Source organism: Zea mays, chromosome 6, assembly GCF_902167145.1.
Source record: "Zea mays cultivar B73 chromosome 6, Zm-B73-REFERENCE-NAM-5.0, whole genome shotgun sequence".
Lineage (NCBI taxonomy): Eukaryota > Viridiplantae > Streptophyta > Magnoliopsida > Poales > Poaceae > Zea > Zea mays.
The window spans coordinates 150,709,603-150,725,576 of NC_050101.1; the positions used below are offsets into that span (position 1 = coordinate 150,709,603).

A 15,974-nucleotide genomic window follows, 5' to 3' on the forward strand; every position below is an offset into this window, starting at 1 on the left:
CCAGCGTGCGTTCGCCTCCACGAGGTCCTCCTCGGGCGCGAGAGGCGAGTGGTCCGGCGGCGTGTACTTCTTCGCGAGGCCTCTTCTCCCAGCGCTTGTCGGACGGCTGGTTCGCGTCGCGTCGTGGTGCTGCTGGTGCAGGCTTTGCTCCTCCGATGAGGTCCTGGGCCCGCTCGTCAGCGGTGATGTAGAGGTCGGCTTCCCGGAACAGCTCCTCAGAGGTAGTCGGCGCCTTTTGCAGTATGGCTCGGACGAAAACCGAGTCGTTAGATCCTCTGTAGAAGTCCTCGATCACGGCCGCCTCCGTGACCTCGGGGATGCGGTTTCTCATGGTCTGGAACCTTTTAAGGTATGACCGGAGAGTCTCATCCCCCCGGCGCTTGATGGATTTGAGGTCCCATGGTTGCGCTGGCTTGTCGGAGAGAGATTGGAAGTTGGCGGTGAAACGTCGACTGAAGTCTCCCCAGTCGTCGATGCAGTGTCGGGGTAGATGTCGTAGCCACTGCAGCGCGTCTTGCCCGAGGACGATGGGCAGATACGCAGTCATGACGTCTTCGGATGGCCCGGCAGCCCGAGCAGCGGTGGTGTAGACGGCTAACCAGCCCCCTGGATCCTGCTTGGGTTCATATTTGTCGACATTGGATACCTTGAAGTTGGGAGGCCATTGGATGGCCCTAAGGCGCGGGGTAAGGGCGGATACTCCGCACGTGTCCTCCTGTCGTCGAGGATGTCGTCTGTCCCGGGGAGGGGAGTGGCGGTGGTGGTTCCTCGACCGTCCCCGGGTGGTTCCACCAGTTGAAGCTGTTGCCGACTCAGTTCGGGTGGCCTGGCTTTGAGTCGGGAAGCCATGATCTCGATCATACTCCTCCCGGCGGCGAATTTCGTTCTCGTGCCGCCGTTCGCGCGAAGCATTGATAGAGCTTCGCGCGTCTCGGCGACTGTTGATGGCGTGTCGCAGATCGTTCGGCGGGTGAGCGAGCGGTAGAAGATGGTTGGCTGCCTGAGTGAACAGGCGTTGGTATCCCTCGGCGTCGGGGGTCCGAGGAAGTCCGTCAGCTATCCGGGCTAGAACGCCTCCGACTTCGCTCGGCGTATTCATAGCTCGGGCGAAGTCGGGGTTCAGGTTGCGCCCGAAGAGCGGATTCTCGCGTCGTTGCCTTGCATCTTGCTCGGCTTGCTCCTGAGTCCGACGGCGATCTCGTCGTCGGGAGTTCCTTCGTTCCCTGAAGACGCGTTCTTCCGGAGTTTCTCCTATCTCTGAGACCTCGTCTCGCGAGACAGGCTGCTCCGGATCCCGTTCTCCAGCTGCATGATGTCGTCGAACGTTCCTGCGTCGATTCCTTCGTCGGCGGGATTCTCGCTGAGGCGGTTCTTCTCCAGGCGCGGTCGGTTCATCGTCGGAGACGGCAGGCGACTCTGCTCTCCCGATGAAGAGGACGTCGGGGTAGAATGGTATTGCTGCCGCGGTGACTTTCTTTCCGTTCTCCTTTGAGGTCGGAGGAACGGGAAGAACGACTAGCCTCTCCCTGGTCTCCTTCTTTCTCACGACCCGTGTCCATTCTTTCGTCGGAGAAGTAGACGGCGGAGTCTTCCGGGTCAGCGAGCTTCTCGCTCCAGCCTCCCCGGAGACGATCTTTTTCCGAAGAGCCGGAGGTAGCATCTTTCCAGCATTTTCGGAGTTTGTTGGAGGAGACTTCTGTTCCGGCAGATCCGCGAGGCGGTGTAGAATTCCTTCTTCGTCCGCCACGGATGAGATTGTCCCGAAGCAGAATGTGGATCCGGGACGCATGGTGATCTTGCTGTGGAAGGTGACGGCCATTGAGCTAGCTTGGATCGTCGACACACCCCCTACCTGGCGCGCCAGCTGTCGGTGTTTTGGGTCCGACCGCACACCCGGGGTTGCCCCTCAAGGTGTTTTTAGGAGTAGGACGGTGTCAACAACTGTAGCAAAATGGTTCGTGCCGATCGCACGAGGGACAGTGGACAAGATTTACAGGTTCGGGCCGCTTAGAAGTGCGTAATACCCTACGTCCTGGTGAGTATATGAGCATGGTTACAAGAGGATTCTCTGGATAGAGGGCGCAGAGAGTTTTTGTGGGTGGCTAAGTAGAACAGGGTCGATCGATCTGAAGGGGTGCCCCCTAGGCCTTATATACTCGGCCGTGGAGCAGTACATGTGATATGATAACAACAAGTAGCTAAAAGATAGTGAACCTCTTGAGTTTATCCCTACGTAACCTTCGCCGACTTATCCTCGCATGGCTCTTGTTGTATGGGGGCTTCAGCGCGGGAAAGTCGGGTCTTTGTTGTGATTCATTCGTTCGTCGTTGTGGGCCGCCTGTGTTTGCACTAATCAGTCTTACGTCTTCTTTGTTGGTTGCCTTTCCCTAGGCCCACGAAAGAATGACCTTACGAATTATTGGGCCTTTGGGCCTTTCGTGAGGCCTTTTACTTCTTTAGTGGACCCAGGGGATATCTATCCCCCACAGTGGGCTACCTAATATGATTCAATTCTTGAGAGAAATTTTAGATTAGTCCAAGACGTTCATGCACTATGGTCGAATATTTGTGCAGTCTATGAGGGAATAAGGAGTTAGCATGAGGAATGCTATCATCTTGTTATGAATAAATTATATTCCTCTGAAATGTGTTCTCATGAAAGTGCTAATGATATATATTCTCACTTGAGTGTGCATATAGATGAAGTCAATTGGATATGACTCTGTTGTCACAATTCAATGTTGTGAGGAAGATTCTAAGTGTCCTTCCAATTGACATGTATGGACATATTGTCATCGTACTTTATCAAGTTATTTTTTCCACCAATACACAAACATAAATATTGGGGAAGATCAATGGTTATGAGATGTACATGCACATCATTTTACAAGATGGCTCTTCTTTCAATAATAAGAAAGACTTGGATCTCAAGGCTAATCATAAGAACAAGGCTAAAGGCAAAATCAAGGAAGATTTTGATAGCTCAAGTGAAGAAGAAGGTGATGTTTTGAAGCTTGCTCTCATGGCTAGGAAGACCAGAGAGATGCTACAAAAATCTCAACAAAAAGGGCATCAAGTTTGTCTCAAAAAAGAAGACATAGGTAGCAAGAGCAAGCCCCTCTTTGAGATAAATTGCTACATTGTGGTGAACTTAGTGATCTAGCTCATCAATGCTCTAAACCCAAGAAGAGTAAGTTCAAGGGCAAGAAAGATGATTCCAATGGCGATGACAAGAAGAATCACAGTACATAAAAAGAAGGATTGCAAGAAAAATAATTTCATAAGAATAAGAAAGGTGGCAAGGCTTATATTGTTCATGATTGGCTCACCAACATTGAATCATCAAGTAGAGCATCTTCATATAATAGTGATTATGAAGAAGAAAAGGTGGATACACTTGTTGTTGGGGCCTCTCTTCCTCCACCACCACTACTATCATCATCTACACTATTATTCATTATGACCAAATGTGATTGAAAGTTACAAAGTGATGATAATTTTTGAGGTAGTGATATTGATGAAGAATTTACCACACCTAATTATGATTAAATTGTAGCTGCTAAATCGGTACAAACAAGTATATGTGTACATTCGGGCCGCTCGGCCCGGCCCAAGCCTAAAAAGGTCTGACACGATTGAATTTCGGTCTAGCTCGACCCGTAATTATTATGGGTCGTGTTGAGCTAGCTTATGGGTTTAGCCCTCAACCCACGACATGGCACGTTATTGGTTAAACTCGCTAGGCTCATTTCGTGTGGCCAAAAAATCACACAGAACCCAAAATTCACATAAAAAGCCCAAAATTCACATCAAAGCCTGAAATTCAAAACACATGTATCATTTAGTAGACATTAACATTTCAAGCTTTATAATTAAAAAAATCAAAGAACTCAAAACCGATAGGTGGTTGACACCTCATCTCCATGATTAGGCATGCAACTGGCCAAATTGGAGCAGATGATTTCCATGATTAGAAGCGGATGAACAAATGGATATGGGCCTTTGGGTACAAAACTTTCGTGAAGGATAGAAAAACTCTTCGATGTAATCAATGAAATGTGCTATTTTAATTGTTACGAAATTTTTTAGTTTAGTTTAATTTACTTCTTCTCAAGTATCTCAATGAAATGGAGGGCGTTGTTAACCGCTTTTGGTCTGTCGATCCCTCGGGATATGGAGCACGTTGCTGGGAATTGGTTGATGGGTTTCAGTAAACATGACAAATCCCTAATTATGACGGGGGTGGCGGCAATGCTTTGGGCTTTATGGCTTAGCAGGAATGAGGTGGTTTTTGATCGTGATAACCCGAAAACTTACATGCAGGTAATCTACAGGGGAACCTACTGGTGTCGTTCCTGGGCGCTGCTTCAAAGGCATGAAGTTGCAAATGAGAAGCTAGTCCATGCTTGCAGACATCTGGAGAAAGTGGCGATGATGGTGTTTGCGCATTATGGATGGCGTTTCTCCAATCGCATTACTCTGTAGTTTTTTGATGTCTTTGAAGCCCTGCGTGGTTTTCTCTTTTTACAGTTTCCTGTGTGTTTGACTCTGTGGTCGCGTGGATGCTGTTTATGTAGATGTTGGCTCGGACCCTCTACGGAGGAGAAGGCCGGAACTCGTTTTCCATTATCTAAAAAAGTATCTCGATCCTTTTAAACGGCTAGGTAAGTTGGTGAAACAACGAGTTACAGATCACTACAGCCGCGAGTAATTATGTGCTGGATACAAGCTATTACTAGCATTCTAAGAGCACGTCGTTAATTAATTCTACCAGCATTCTATTAGCTTGCCACATCGTTAATTAGTTGGATGAGAGGACGGGGCTAGAAACTGAAGTAGTTGGATCCAGCTGACTTGATCCATCCGCGTGACTTGTTCGGTTGTTCCATCCCGCGCGTATTTATAGCTGACCATATATCTCTGATCTCTCGTGCTCTACTGGACTCTCCACACCGTCAACTCCAGCTAGTATCGATGCATGCCTCTGTATCCAGTAAAGCAGACGTGTTGCTGTCCACTGCTAGCCAGCGATGATACGTGGTTGTTCCAGTAGATCCTGCTACTCCGGTTGACGATTCAAGATAGGTTTATCATGAATCAGGTGTTTTGGATTCATATTACCTACTTATCATCTTAATCTTTTATTAGGTAAACGTACGTGCGTTGTTACAGAGTGAACATGTTATGATAAGATATATTAGAATAAAAAAAATCTAATTTCTATTTTATGTTTTTGTTATCATCTTTTGAAGTTCTTCGTTTTATTTCCTTGTAACAAACCTATTTAGTGGACCTCCATGTGCTTGTACTCAGATGCAATACATGATTATCATGTATTATAAATTTCTGCTTGTTATTTTTCTACCTTAACATAAGGTGGTTGCTGATCATTGCCCAATTTTGGTTACTTGAGTGGTCGATAAGCATTGCATATTAATGTACATGGTGATTTGTTCGATGTGTAAGACTTATGTAAAAATTCTTAACTTTAAAATATGATAACAAAAACATAAATAAAAGAATTAGATTTTTTAAATTTCAATATATTTTATCATAACATGTTCACTCCGTAGCAATGCACAAGCGTTTACCTAGTAAATAGATGAAAGCTCCTTAGTACAACAAGAAAGAACAATAGTGATATTGGTTAGAAGGGGTGGGTTTTGTTGGTTGTGTGTTGGTCAGAGTTCGATCCCTATAATAAATGCCCTTTTTGGTCATTTTATCGACTAGTAGCATAACCATGGGAATGGAAAAAGGAGGGAATGGCAATGGTAGTGGGCGCGAGAGAGGACGAGGAATGGAAATGAAGGGAATGGGAACGGCACCTAGCGAGAGGACGAAGAGTGGGAATGAAAAAGGGGGGGAATGGGAACAGCACCATAGTAGAGAAGTTAAATTTGTTAGTGCATAAAACTTAATATGGTATCAGAGATAAAGGTCTCAAGAGCATAATTAATTAAAATAAAATAATTGTTGTCTGCTCCTATTACACGTCTGAGATCTTTCTATCAGCTTAAACTTTTGGTTTGAACTGGTTAGTCCATGAAACTTAATAGTCAGATCGATGATGATGATTTGTTTTTTGATGCCATACATATGGTCATGAATCAGGATGAAGCTGATGATGAACCAAAACATTGCGGCTCTCTAAACTCTCTAGGGCTGTTGCTCATAATTGTTGAGAAATATATGTGAGCTGTACATCTCTTTTTATCAGCTTAAACTTAAATTAGTTGGTGTATGTAACTTGATATGGTATCAAAGCTATAGATCACAAGTTTAAAATAATGCTCGCTCCTATTCCACATCGTCCAGGAGAGCCTCAATATAACAGAGTGTCGAAGAATAGACATGACTATTCTATGTTGTCCTAGAGACCATGATATAAGGGGGAGTGTTGAAGAATAGACATGAGCGCCAAAGAATTTAAATGAATTGCTCATCTATTTTTATCAACTTAAGTTTTTGGGGGTGAATTGACAAGTGTATACAATTTATTAATAAGCTGGACAAGCTTCTAATATTGACCATATGTGTATCACACATCATTTTTATGTATCAATTTTCATAAGTTCCACGGCTGAACATCTAAGGCTGGTGATTAAACAATTCAGTAATGCATGTCATTATTTGGGCAATTAAAAGATCTTTGTGAGGCCATGTTTGCATATTATGTTAGCATCAAGTAAATTATATTCTTCCTTCACTGCAATTCGTCCAAGCTCTACGCGTAGATAGACTGTCCACATCACCCTCATTTACAATGGCATCTGATCTCCAAACCAGCGGTTAAGATTGCTTGGAGCCACTTTTAACGAAGCAGCTTCCCGTGGTTCCCTTTAGTTTGGTACCGGAGCCGGTTGGAATGAAGCGGTTCCATCCAAAATATTTTAGTAGACGGATAGTTTAACATTTGTGCATAATTTTTCTTTTTTATAGTCGCTCTATTCTACATGAAACTAATCTAAACAACAATAAATTGAAAGCGCAGTGGGTCTATCCCACCATACTCTGAAACCAAACACTACTTTAACTTCTACTTTTGCTTCTAATATAAACAACAAAATATTTACTCCACCTTCGACACTCATGCTTTCTCTTCCAACCCCTCCGCCTCTCCTCCTGAGTGGTAGAGCTAAGAATTTAGCTTAAGTGGAGGACAGTTTAACAATATATATATATATATATATATATATATATATATATATATATATATATATATATATATATATATATATATATATATATATATAATTTGCTAGGAATAACATATGTAAACACTAAGTATTGTTGGAATAATAACTTAGAATTTGATTACAAGCTAATGATTTTATTTTAGTCGTACTCTACATGTTTTTATATCACAGAAGTCATCCATTACTATATTTGTTGTGTTGTCATAAATCACCAAAAAAGAGGGTTGTAAGGAAAATGGATCAGGCCCATTTGGTTATTGAGTTTTGGAGTTGATGATCAACATAACCATTTGGACTAACATTATATGCTAGTGTTGTACAGTTCATAGGGTGTAAAGTGGACTTGAACAAAGACAAAGTGATGATCAAGAAGATCGACACCTTAAGCAAGATATTAGAAGACTTATTGAAGACCTAAAAAGATCAAACAAGAGCTCAAGATGCAAGATAGAAGAGGCCTAAACAAAGAGACACAAATAAATGAAGAAAACATGTTGCTTGGCAGCATCGAACATGTCCGATGTAGCACCAAATAAGCCACTGAATACAAGTGGCGCATGTACTAAGAAATGGGTGAAAATCCAAGTAGACTGGACACACAGATGTGCATCGAACGTTGCATCGAATGAAACATCAGATATGACACTCAAAGATGTCTTCTGTGTGGCTAGGGAGATCCATCAGGCACCAGACATTTCTAGTGAAGCACCAGATACCCCACTAGATAAGGTACTCAGAGAGTTTCTAAAGCAATGTGAGACAGGTTATAATGCACTAGATATATGTCCGATGTAAAACTAGTCATCCCACTAGATGCTTGTACACCACACTCAAACGATCGACAACAACTAGTTCTAATGGCTACCTAACGTGGACATGCGCCAGCATATCCGGTGGGTGTACCTATATATCCAGTGGGCGTATTGAAGTGTTTTGCGAGTATACAGAATTTCTGGTTTGCTTCCTGTCAGGGATCGGATCCCTAGGACCCTATGAGCCCACGAGTCAGAAGGAAGGTCAATGAGAGTTTTGCCCTAGAAGAACCCACCCCCGGATGGCATAAGGCACCGATCTCGGGGGTTGGGCAAAGCAGAATCAGGAGAAGGGGCAAGAAGGACCATCAGGAACCCACTCGAGTGGGTTCCGCGTCCGACTGATGGACTGCCCCACCATTAAAGACCGACTGAATTGATGGCGCCTTGCACCGAGCCGTGGCATGCGAAGGAGTCAGTCCTTCTTCCACTCATGACCTATGCGTCCTAGGCCACAACCCCACTTATGACCTAAGAGCCCTAGGCATGTGGCTCATTTATGGCATGTGCATGAGCCCCCCATGCCCTATGAAGCTCACAACATGACGAGGGATGCCTAGAGTCTGGCTATGAGGACTAGGGGTCGGTGTGGAGCAAAGGGAGTAATTTTGACGCCTGAATTCTCTGCCGCAATCGCACATAGTCTCAACAAACTTAAAGAAGCACGACCAGAGAGCCTAGACGACAAAGGTGAATAATGTCGGACGGACCTTTACCGAGGGTAAAATGCCTCGTTTTACCACAACGCAGCGATCCCTTCCAAGGGAAGCCACTTATAACCGCTCATCCTTGGTCTATAAAAAGAGGAGGGTCGACTCGAACCAAAAAGGAAGGACACAAAGAGAACAACACTCGACGACTTAGCCTAGCGAACACCCAATACGTAGATCTCTAGAACCAACATCGCTTAGATCCTTCTCTCTCTTGTCCGCTTGTAACCCCTACTACAAGCATCTAGCAACAAGATGTCAGTAGTGCAAGCCACCGAAGACTAAAAGTAGGGACGTTTTGCCTAAACTAGTATAAATCTTTGCACCCACTAAGCACATCATTCAAATCCAAATGCGCATACAAAAATTTACTCGCTGGTGCTGATTCGAAACACCGACACTTCCAATGGCTAGTTTTGAATTTGGGGCTATATATACCACCCCAACCTACCCTTTGAGATGTGTGGGAGCTAAGAAACACTAGTATAGAGTTGAGAATATATTCATATAGCTCTAAATTTGGTCATGGAAGAAAATTTTTAATATAAATCTTAGGTCTCGCCATCAATTCTCAAACTTGATCATGGAATAAAAAATTTAATCATTCATGCATAGCATTCATCCAATATTAATCATTAAATGCTTAATCTACATGATTATGCTCAATTAAAAATACGAAAGGATAATGTTCACAAAATAAAACAATATAAGGCCGAGCTTGGACACCTTAGTAATGGCACCGACAATTTGATCAACATATGATAATATTTTAGTAATGGTATAATGAAGTTTCGGTCTAAATTTGGTTATTTTGGGCAACTGAGCGAGAAGATTGAATTATCGGACTTAATTTGGATACTTCTATAGAGTGAATTAGCGATGAGAAAAACAAATCCGGCCGCAATTGGCCCCTCTATGCATCAATGGACCAAAGAATACGAGCGTTAGTTTGCCGTCGGCCAAGGCGAGAAGAGTAGGAGCAAGAGACGACCCATCGAAAAAGAGGACAAATATATTTGTCGAAGAGGTGTTTGTTCTAGAACGTAGACAGTAGCGCGTGCAAAATTACTGAAAAGTGAAGGGGGAAAAAACTCCGAAGGAATACAGCATAAAAACAAGGGTCTACAACATGCCGGTAGCGGAAACTGAATTTTAGAGCGTGAGGATCAGTGGTGGTGCAGAGGCAAGAAGCAGCAGGATGATCGTCTGCAGGTAGTAGCCGCGGCGCTCTCCTCCTAGCCTGCCAGCGGCCCCGGAGCAGTACTCCTCGCCCTCGCCATATCCGCCGGCGCCCTGCTGCTCGTACGGCTGCTGGCTGCCCTCGCCGTAGTACCGGCCGCCGACTGCTGGCTTCTCCTGCTCGTGGTCGCGAGGCTTGCGGTAGTAGTACTCGTCGGCGCCGCCGACGCAGTCTTTGCGCTCCCTGATCTCAAAGGTCCCTGCGCGCGCGCGGTCGTAACGTAACGTAAGAGAGCGCGGCGCGGGTGGTCTGATGTGCGCGCAGGGTGACAGAGCGTGCTTACCTCTGTCGGGGCCGTAGCTGCACCCCGTGCCGAGCGCCTGCCTCACCGCCAGCACCGACGCGCCGTTGGAGAACCTGAAGCTCTCGGCGGCCACCTCCTCCACGCACTCCAGCGCCAGATTCGTCTCCTCCAGGCACGGCCCGCCGCAGTACTCGTCCACCTCGTTCCTCTGCACGTGGAACGCGCCCTCCGCGTTCAGCCTGAACTCCTCCGCGCACTGGCTGTATATCTGCATCATGCGCACCCGCTGTTGGTGCTCTACATTGGCAGTGAGAGATTCAATAATCTTGTATATTGGCAGTGAGAGCTGATGCTTTTACATTGGGATTATCGAAACAGTGGCACGCTCTCTCGAACAGCTCCATGGCTTCTTTGCCTGCAAGCAAACATGGAGTGGAAGAGTGTTTCACGCTTATTTCAGATCTCCTGGAATGTTTCAGACATTTTCCTTTCTGTGTGTCCAGGAAAATGCCAAGCTATGAATCCCAAGCAGTTTGAAACAGCAAAGCACGAGTAGACAGAAGACACTCACTGGAGGAGCAGCATGGGATCAGCATGCAAATGGCAAAGGCTTGGGCTAGGACTAACAAGCGGACACTTCTTTGAGAGGCCAAGGCCATTGCTTAGAGACGAATAATGTGATGGCTGATGAACAGAGCTCGTTAGGATTAGGCTCGCTATTGCCTCTAATTAGCCTGTGGCTGATCGGTTTATTATATATGTGTGGCCATTTTGAGCTGAGCAATGCATGTGGGTGTCGTCGAGGATACAGAACCTATTGTCCGATTCATACTCCAAACTCAGGATGCTCAGTTTTACACTCTTGGTTAAACTTATATCTAGAAGAATTGCCTATACCCGAGTAACTTTGGGCAATATGATCTGCTCCTCGACAGAAAAGATTTGAGCAATTGTACGCATGTTGTTCACTTGTACATGCAAAATTCATGCAACAACTGAATGGACAAGGTAAGGTTGGCACAAACCATGGGCTAGTATAGCCTCCGAATCAGAACCAACACCAACCGATGCTGCGTCGATGGCTTTGGTGCAAAATCGACAACAAGGCAAACGGCTTAGATCTGTATTTATTTCTTCGATCTGCACACTGGTATGGTATCCACTTTCTGACACAGGTACAAAACACTCCTGACTACAGTAATACATACGATGACTTCACGCCACGAGGCTTCTGAGGTCGAAGCTTTGACAAGGATAAACTCGTCGCCATACACTCATAAACACGTGTTATACAACGACGATTACTTTTATATTTGTATTAGACACCTATTTATGTATATCTCGACGCTAAAAAATATACACGATACACGGACGTGCTTGGAAGGATAACTTTCCAATCCAAAGTTCAACGCTACCTCTATCAAAAACAGAAAGTAAATAAGCCAAAATCCAGGATTAAATGTCTTGCTCACATTTCACCACTTAGGGGCTACTATGGCTAGTTTGGTAACTGTTGTGATGTTGTTTTAATTGCTATATAACATAAAAAACAACATAATGTTAAAACATCTGAACCTTCGTCCCTAAGGTGTCACTTCAGTGAAGTGTTAGCAGCTTGAGGACGAAGTTCTTTAAAAGGAAATATAAATAAAGCAACATTGAGAATAATGGTGAACAACAAAATATGGAACTCATCTTGTGAGCTTCAGCATTATATATTTTGTCTTCTTTCGTATTACATAGGTTCATATATATATCTTCGGCTTCTCTGCACAAGATAGCTCGAAGGTATCTTCAAAGTCAAGCGAAGCGAAACTTTTGGCCCCTCTAAAAGGTGAATTTGTATAGGACACCGTTCATCTATTTATAGTCGCAGGGTACATATTTGCAAAAATATAATCGTGACCCTAAGCCTAAGCATTCAGTCTACTTTACATGCTAAGGACGAAGATGTCTTTTTCCTTTTCCAACTCATAAATTAAGTTCCGAAGGCGCTCTATGGTGCTTCCTTGCTTCGTCATTTATGAAGATGAGGTATCTACTTGAAGCTTTCTCCTTTGGGAATATGGACATTAATAGCTCCGCCTTAAGGCCACCTTCGGCATTAGTTCTGCAACACATGAAAACAAGATAAAAACCGTCATTGGGTAAATGTTTTGAGAACCTTCGGAGGAAGAAGACCTTCAACAGTAGCCCCTACCCCTTCGTGGTGCTAGATCATTTTTTATAACAAGCTCAGCCCGTGAAATATATGAAGTCTTCTATGCCGAAGGTCCGGAAAACACCTTCCTTGAGTGCGTAATAAAAAACATTCTGCACGATCCACCGAGCAGAGGGTGCGACCAACATGGCCGCTCGTCTTCACCGCCTATCGTGCTATATAACCTGGCCCAGTAGTTGTTAGTAAAGATGGCAATGGGTACCCGAAACCCGATGGGTTTTTACCCCATTAGGGTACTGTCGGTGTTTTGGGTCCGACCGCACACCCGGGGTTGCCCCTCAAGGTGTTTTTAGGAGTAGGACGGTGTCAACGACTGTAGCAAAATGGTTCGTGCCGATCGCACGAGGGACAATGGACAAGATTTGCAGGTTCGGGCCGCTTAGAAGTGCGTAACACCCTACGTCCTGGTGAGTATACGAGCGTGGTTACAAGAGGGTTCTCTGGATAGAGGGCGCAGAGAGTTTATGTGGGTGGCTAAGTAGAACAGGGTCGATCGATCTGAAGGGGTGCCCCCTAGGCCTTATATACTCGACCGTGGGGCAGTACACGTGAATATGATAACAACAAGTAGCTAAAAGATAGTGGACCTCTTGAGTTTATCCCTACGTACCCCTCGCCGACTTATCCTCGCACGGCTCTGTTGCCTAGGGGCTTCAGCGCGGGAAAGTCGGGTCTCTGTTGCGATTCATTCGTCCAGCGTTGTGGGCCGCCTGGGTTTGCACTAATCAGTCTCACGTCTTCTTTGTTGGTTGTCTTTTCCTAGGCCCACGAAAGAATGACCTTACGAATTATCGGGCCCTTGGGCCTTTCGTTAGACCTTTTACTTGTTTAGTGGACCCAGGGGATATCTATCCCCCACAAGCCCCCGATCTTTGGGTTGATTTAGAGGTAATCAACTCAAAGATCCAAGGTCCAAAAAATGACTTCCTGCTGTCTTCTCTGACTCTGATCACTCGTCCGACCAAAGTTTGGTTTTGTGCTTGTGCCTTAGAGGTCGGCATTTTTGGATTGTAAGACTCTGGACTTCATTGGGTGCACCGGAGGTGCACCCAATGGGTGTAGCCCCCGACCTTTGAGTAGATTTTAGAAGATAATCTACTCGAAGGTCTTCTTCCAAAGGTTATCTCCATTCGCGCTCCTGCATCTCGGTTGAGGATTAGTCTTTTCAATCTTGCTCTACGCCTTAGAAGTCGGCGCCATATCGGTTTAGAATAATATTCCATGGGGTGCACCGGAGGTGCACCCAATGGGTGTAGCCCCCGACCTTCAAATGGATTTTTTAAGGATAATCCATTCGAAGGTCTTCCTTTCGCTTGTGGAAACTGGCATGAGGCTATTTTGCATTATGCTTTGGAGGTCAGCATTATGTCATCAATATTTTGCTGCCAAGGTCAGCGTATATTTTGTCTTTAGCAGCCGAGTTTGCAATCCATCCATATCTTGCTAGGTAGTGCAATTTATTTGCTTCTGCGATTGATTGGACGTTTGACGGACGTTCTCTGTCTAGTCTTCACGTCGCTTCTGTCGGCCATATCTTGTACTTTGCTGGTTATATTTGGCTTTCCTCTGATCCTTACTGATATCTCATTTTTGTCTTGAGGTATTCACTGCATGCCCTGCACGGATGTGACCGTTTGAAAAATATACTGATAATTCCTGGGCGTCCCCCCCCCAATGGGTGTGGGCAAGGGACGGCTTGGTACGCTGAGTGTTTTAGCCGGTTGCCTCTGAGTAGTAATGCGATGGGACGGCTAGTGTAATCATATCCTTTGCGCTGTTGACTGGAGTCCCAATGGGTGTAGTGTTGCATGAAACGGCGTCCGCCGTCTGACGTGTCTTCAGATGGGTGGAAGTGCTTATTGAATGCCTTGCGACTGTTCAGTGACCGCGGTTAGAAGTGAGCGGTTGCCTTTCCCTTCTATAAATAACCCCTTAGCTTCTCTGGTTTCTTCACATCTCTTCGCTGCTCCTTACTGCTTTCTTTTCCTCCCCTCTGTCTGCTTCCGCCATGGGCAAGAACAACAAGCGCAAGCGCGAGCCGACTCCTCCATCGGAGGATTTCGGTGACTCGGAATACTCGGAGGAGGAGTTCTCCTCCGAGTCCGAGGGGTCTCCGGCTCCCGTCTCTCCCCCGGCGTCGTCCGATGACTCGGACGACTCCCAGGGGATAGCCGCGGAGGTCTGGACGTACATCCGGGCCGTCGAGCGCTCCGGGCTCGAAGGCTCGGATGAGTCGGAGTACTCCTCGGATGAGGAGGACTCGGACGGCGGCGACGAGGGTGAAGACGACGACGACGACGACGACGACGGCGACGGTGACGGCAGCGGCAGTGGCAGGGGCGGCGGCGACGGCAGCAGGGACAGCACCAAGGGCGACAGCAGCAGGGGCAGCACCAAGGGCAGCAGCAGGGGCAGCACCAAGGGCGGCGGCGGCGGCAGGGGCAGGGCCAGTGGCTAGACGCCACTGGTCTTCTTAGATGTTAGTATAGTCTAGTATAGTTAGAATAATGTAGTAGTAATTAGTGTGATTTAGTAGTAGTAGTAATGTAGAGTAGTATATTGTAGTTTAGTAGTAGTAGTAATGTAGAGTAGAATTAGGGAAGTACCAACTCGTGAAGAGTTGGTTTGTAAACTCGTTAACTTCCCTTTAATGAAGACTGTCGTTTATCCCCCCTTTTTGATGACTTGTCATTGCTTTTGCTGAATGTTGAACTGGTTCTTTTGATATAGTAGAAACAACGCCGAGCGATGTGAAGATTGACATCAGCGTTTTAGAAGTAACACTGAGCAATCGAACACAAGACCAGCGTTTTAGAGGCAATGCCGAATGATAGAAGGTCGGCATCGGTATTTTAGAAGTAATGCCAAGCGACAAAATACGGGGCCGGCATTTTAGAAATAACGCCGAGTGATTGAATGTCGGCGTCGGCATTTTAGAAGTAATGTCGGGGGATTGAGCACGTGGTCGGCGTTTTAGAGGCAACACCGAGTGATTTGAAGGTCGGCGTCGGCATTTTAGAAGTAATGTCGAGCGATTGAACACGTGGTCGGCGTTTTAGAGGCAGCGCCGAGTGATAGCCAGCTTCTCAAGTTACTTTGAGGAAAATGACCGAGTGATGAGGTGGCACATCGGCTTTCTTGGAAATAACTGTTGGATATCCACGTGGCATGCTGGGATTTCGGAGATGACCGCCGGGTGATGACTGGGCACTTTTTGAAAAGGTATCTGGCTCAAGAATATCCCTTAAGAGTCGCGCTTTTAGCCGCCTTTGCTTTCCGTGCCCTAGTTCTTGCATTTCCGCATCTGAATCTTCTCTGTCACTCGCCTCCTACTCTGTTTCGCCAGCGAGAAGCAAGATGGCGCCCAAGAGGAAGACTGCGAACTCGTCTGCCGCAGTGATCCCCGCCATCGACCCCAACAGTCAGTTACCCTTCGCAGGTAACCATATGTCTGTAATTTCTGAGGCTGAGCTTCTCCGCCTTGTCTCCATCGGGGTTCTCCCTCCACGGGAACTCTGTTCTTGGCGGGCTTGCCACGGGACTACTGT

At 46.0% G+C, this 15,974-nt stretch overlaps 1 protein-coding gene across 1 annotated transcript; it reads right to left on the reverse strand.

Annotated features, from left to right (window-relative positions):
* Window positions 1-9,715: 9,715 nt before the first annotated feature.
* On the reverse strand, window positions 9,716-10,940 carry LOC103630242 (uncharacterized). The gene is made up of 4 exons (XM_020546312.1): window positions 10,777-10,940; window positions 10,565-10,620; window positions 10,245-10,473; window positions 9,716-10,160 (listed from the first exon to the last, which is right to left on the reverse strand). The coding sequence occupies exons 1-4, from the start codon at window positions 10,862-10,864 to the stop codon at window positions 9,874-9,876; spliced, it is 660 nt and encodes a 219-aa protein (XP_020401901.1). The 5' UTR covers window positions 10,865-10,940; the 3' UTR covers window positions 9,716-9,873.
* Window positions 10,941-15,974: the final 5,034 nt, after the last annotated feature.

Coding starts and splice junctions, on each gene's coding strand:
- LOC103630242 (XM_020546312.1), bottom strand. CDS start 10,864: ATGGCCTTGGCCTCTCAAAGAAGTGTCCGCTTGTTAGTCCTAGCCCAA. Junction 10,474..10,564: donor ACTGTTTCGATAATCCCAAT/GTAAAAGCATCA, acceptor CGCATGATGCAG/ATATACAGCCAGTGCGCGGA. Junction 10,161..10,244: donor CAGCTACGGCCCCGACAGAG/GTAAGCACGCTC, acceptor GCGCGCGCGCAG/GGACCTTTGAGATCAGGGAG.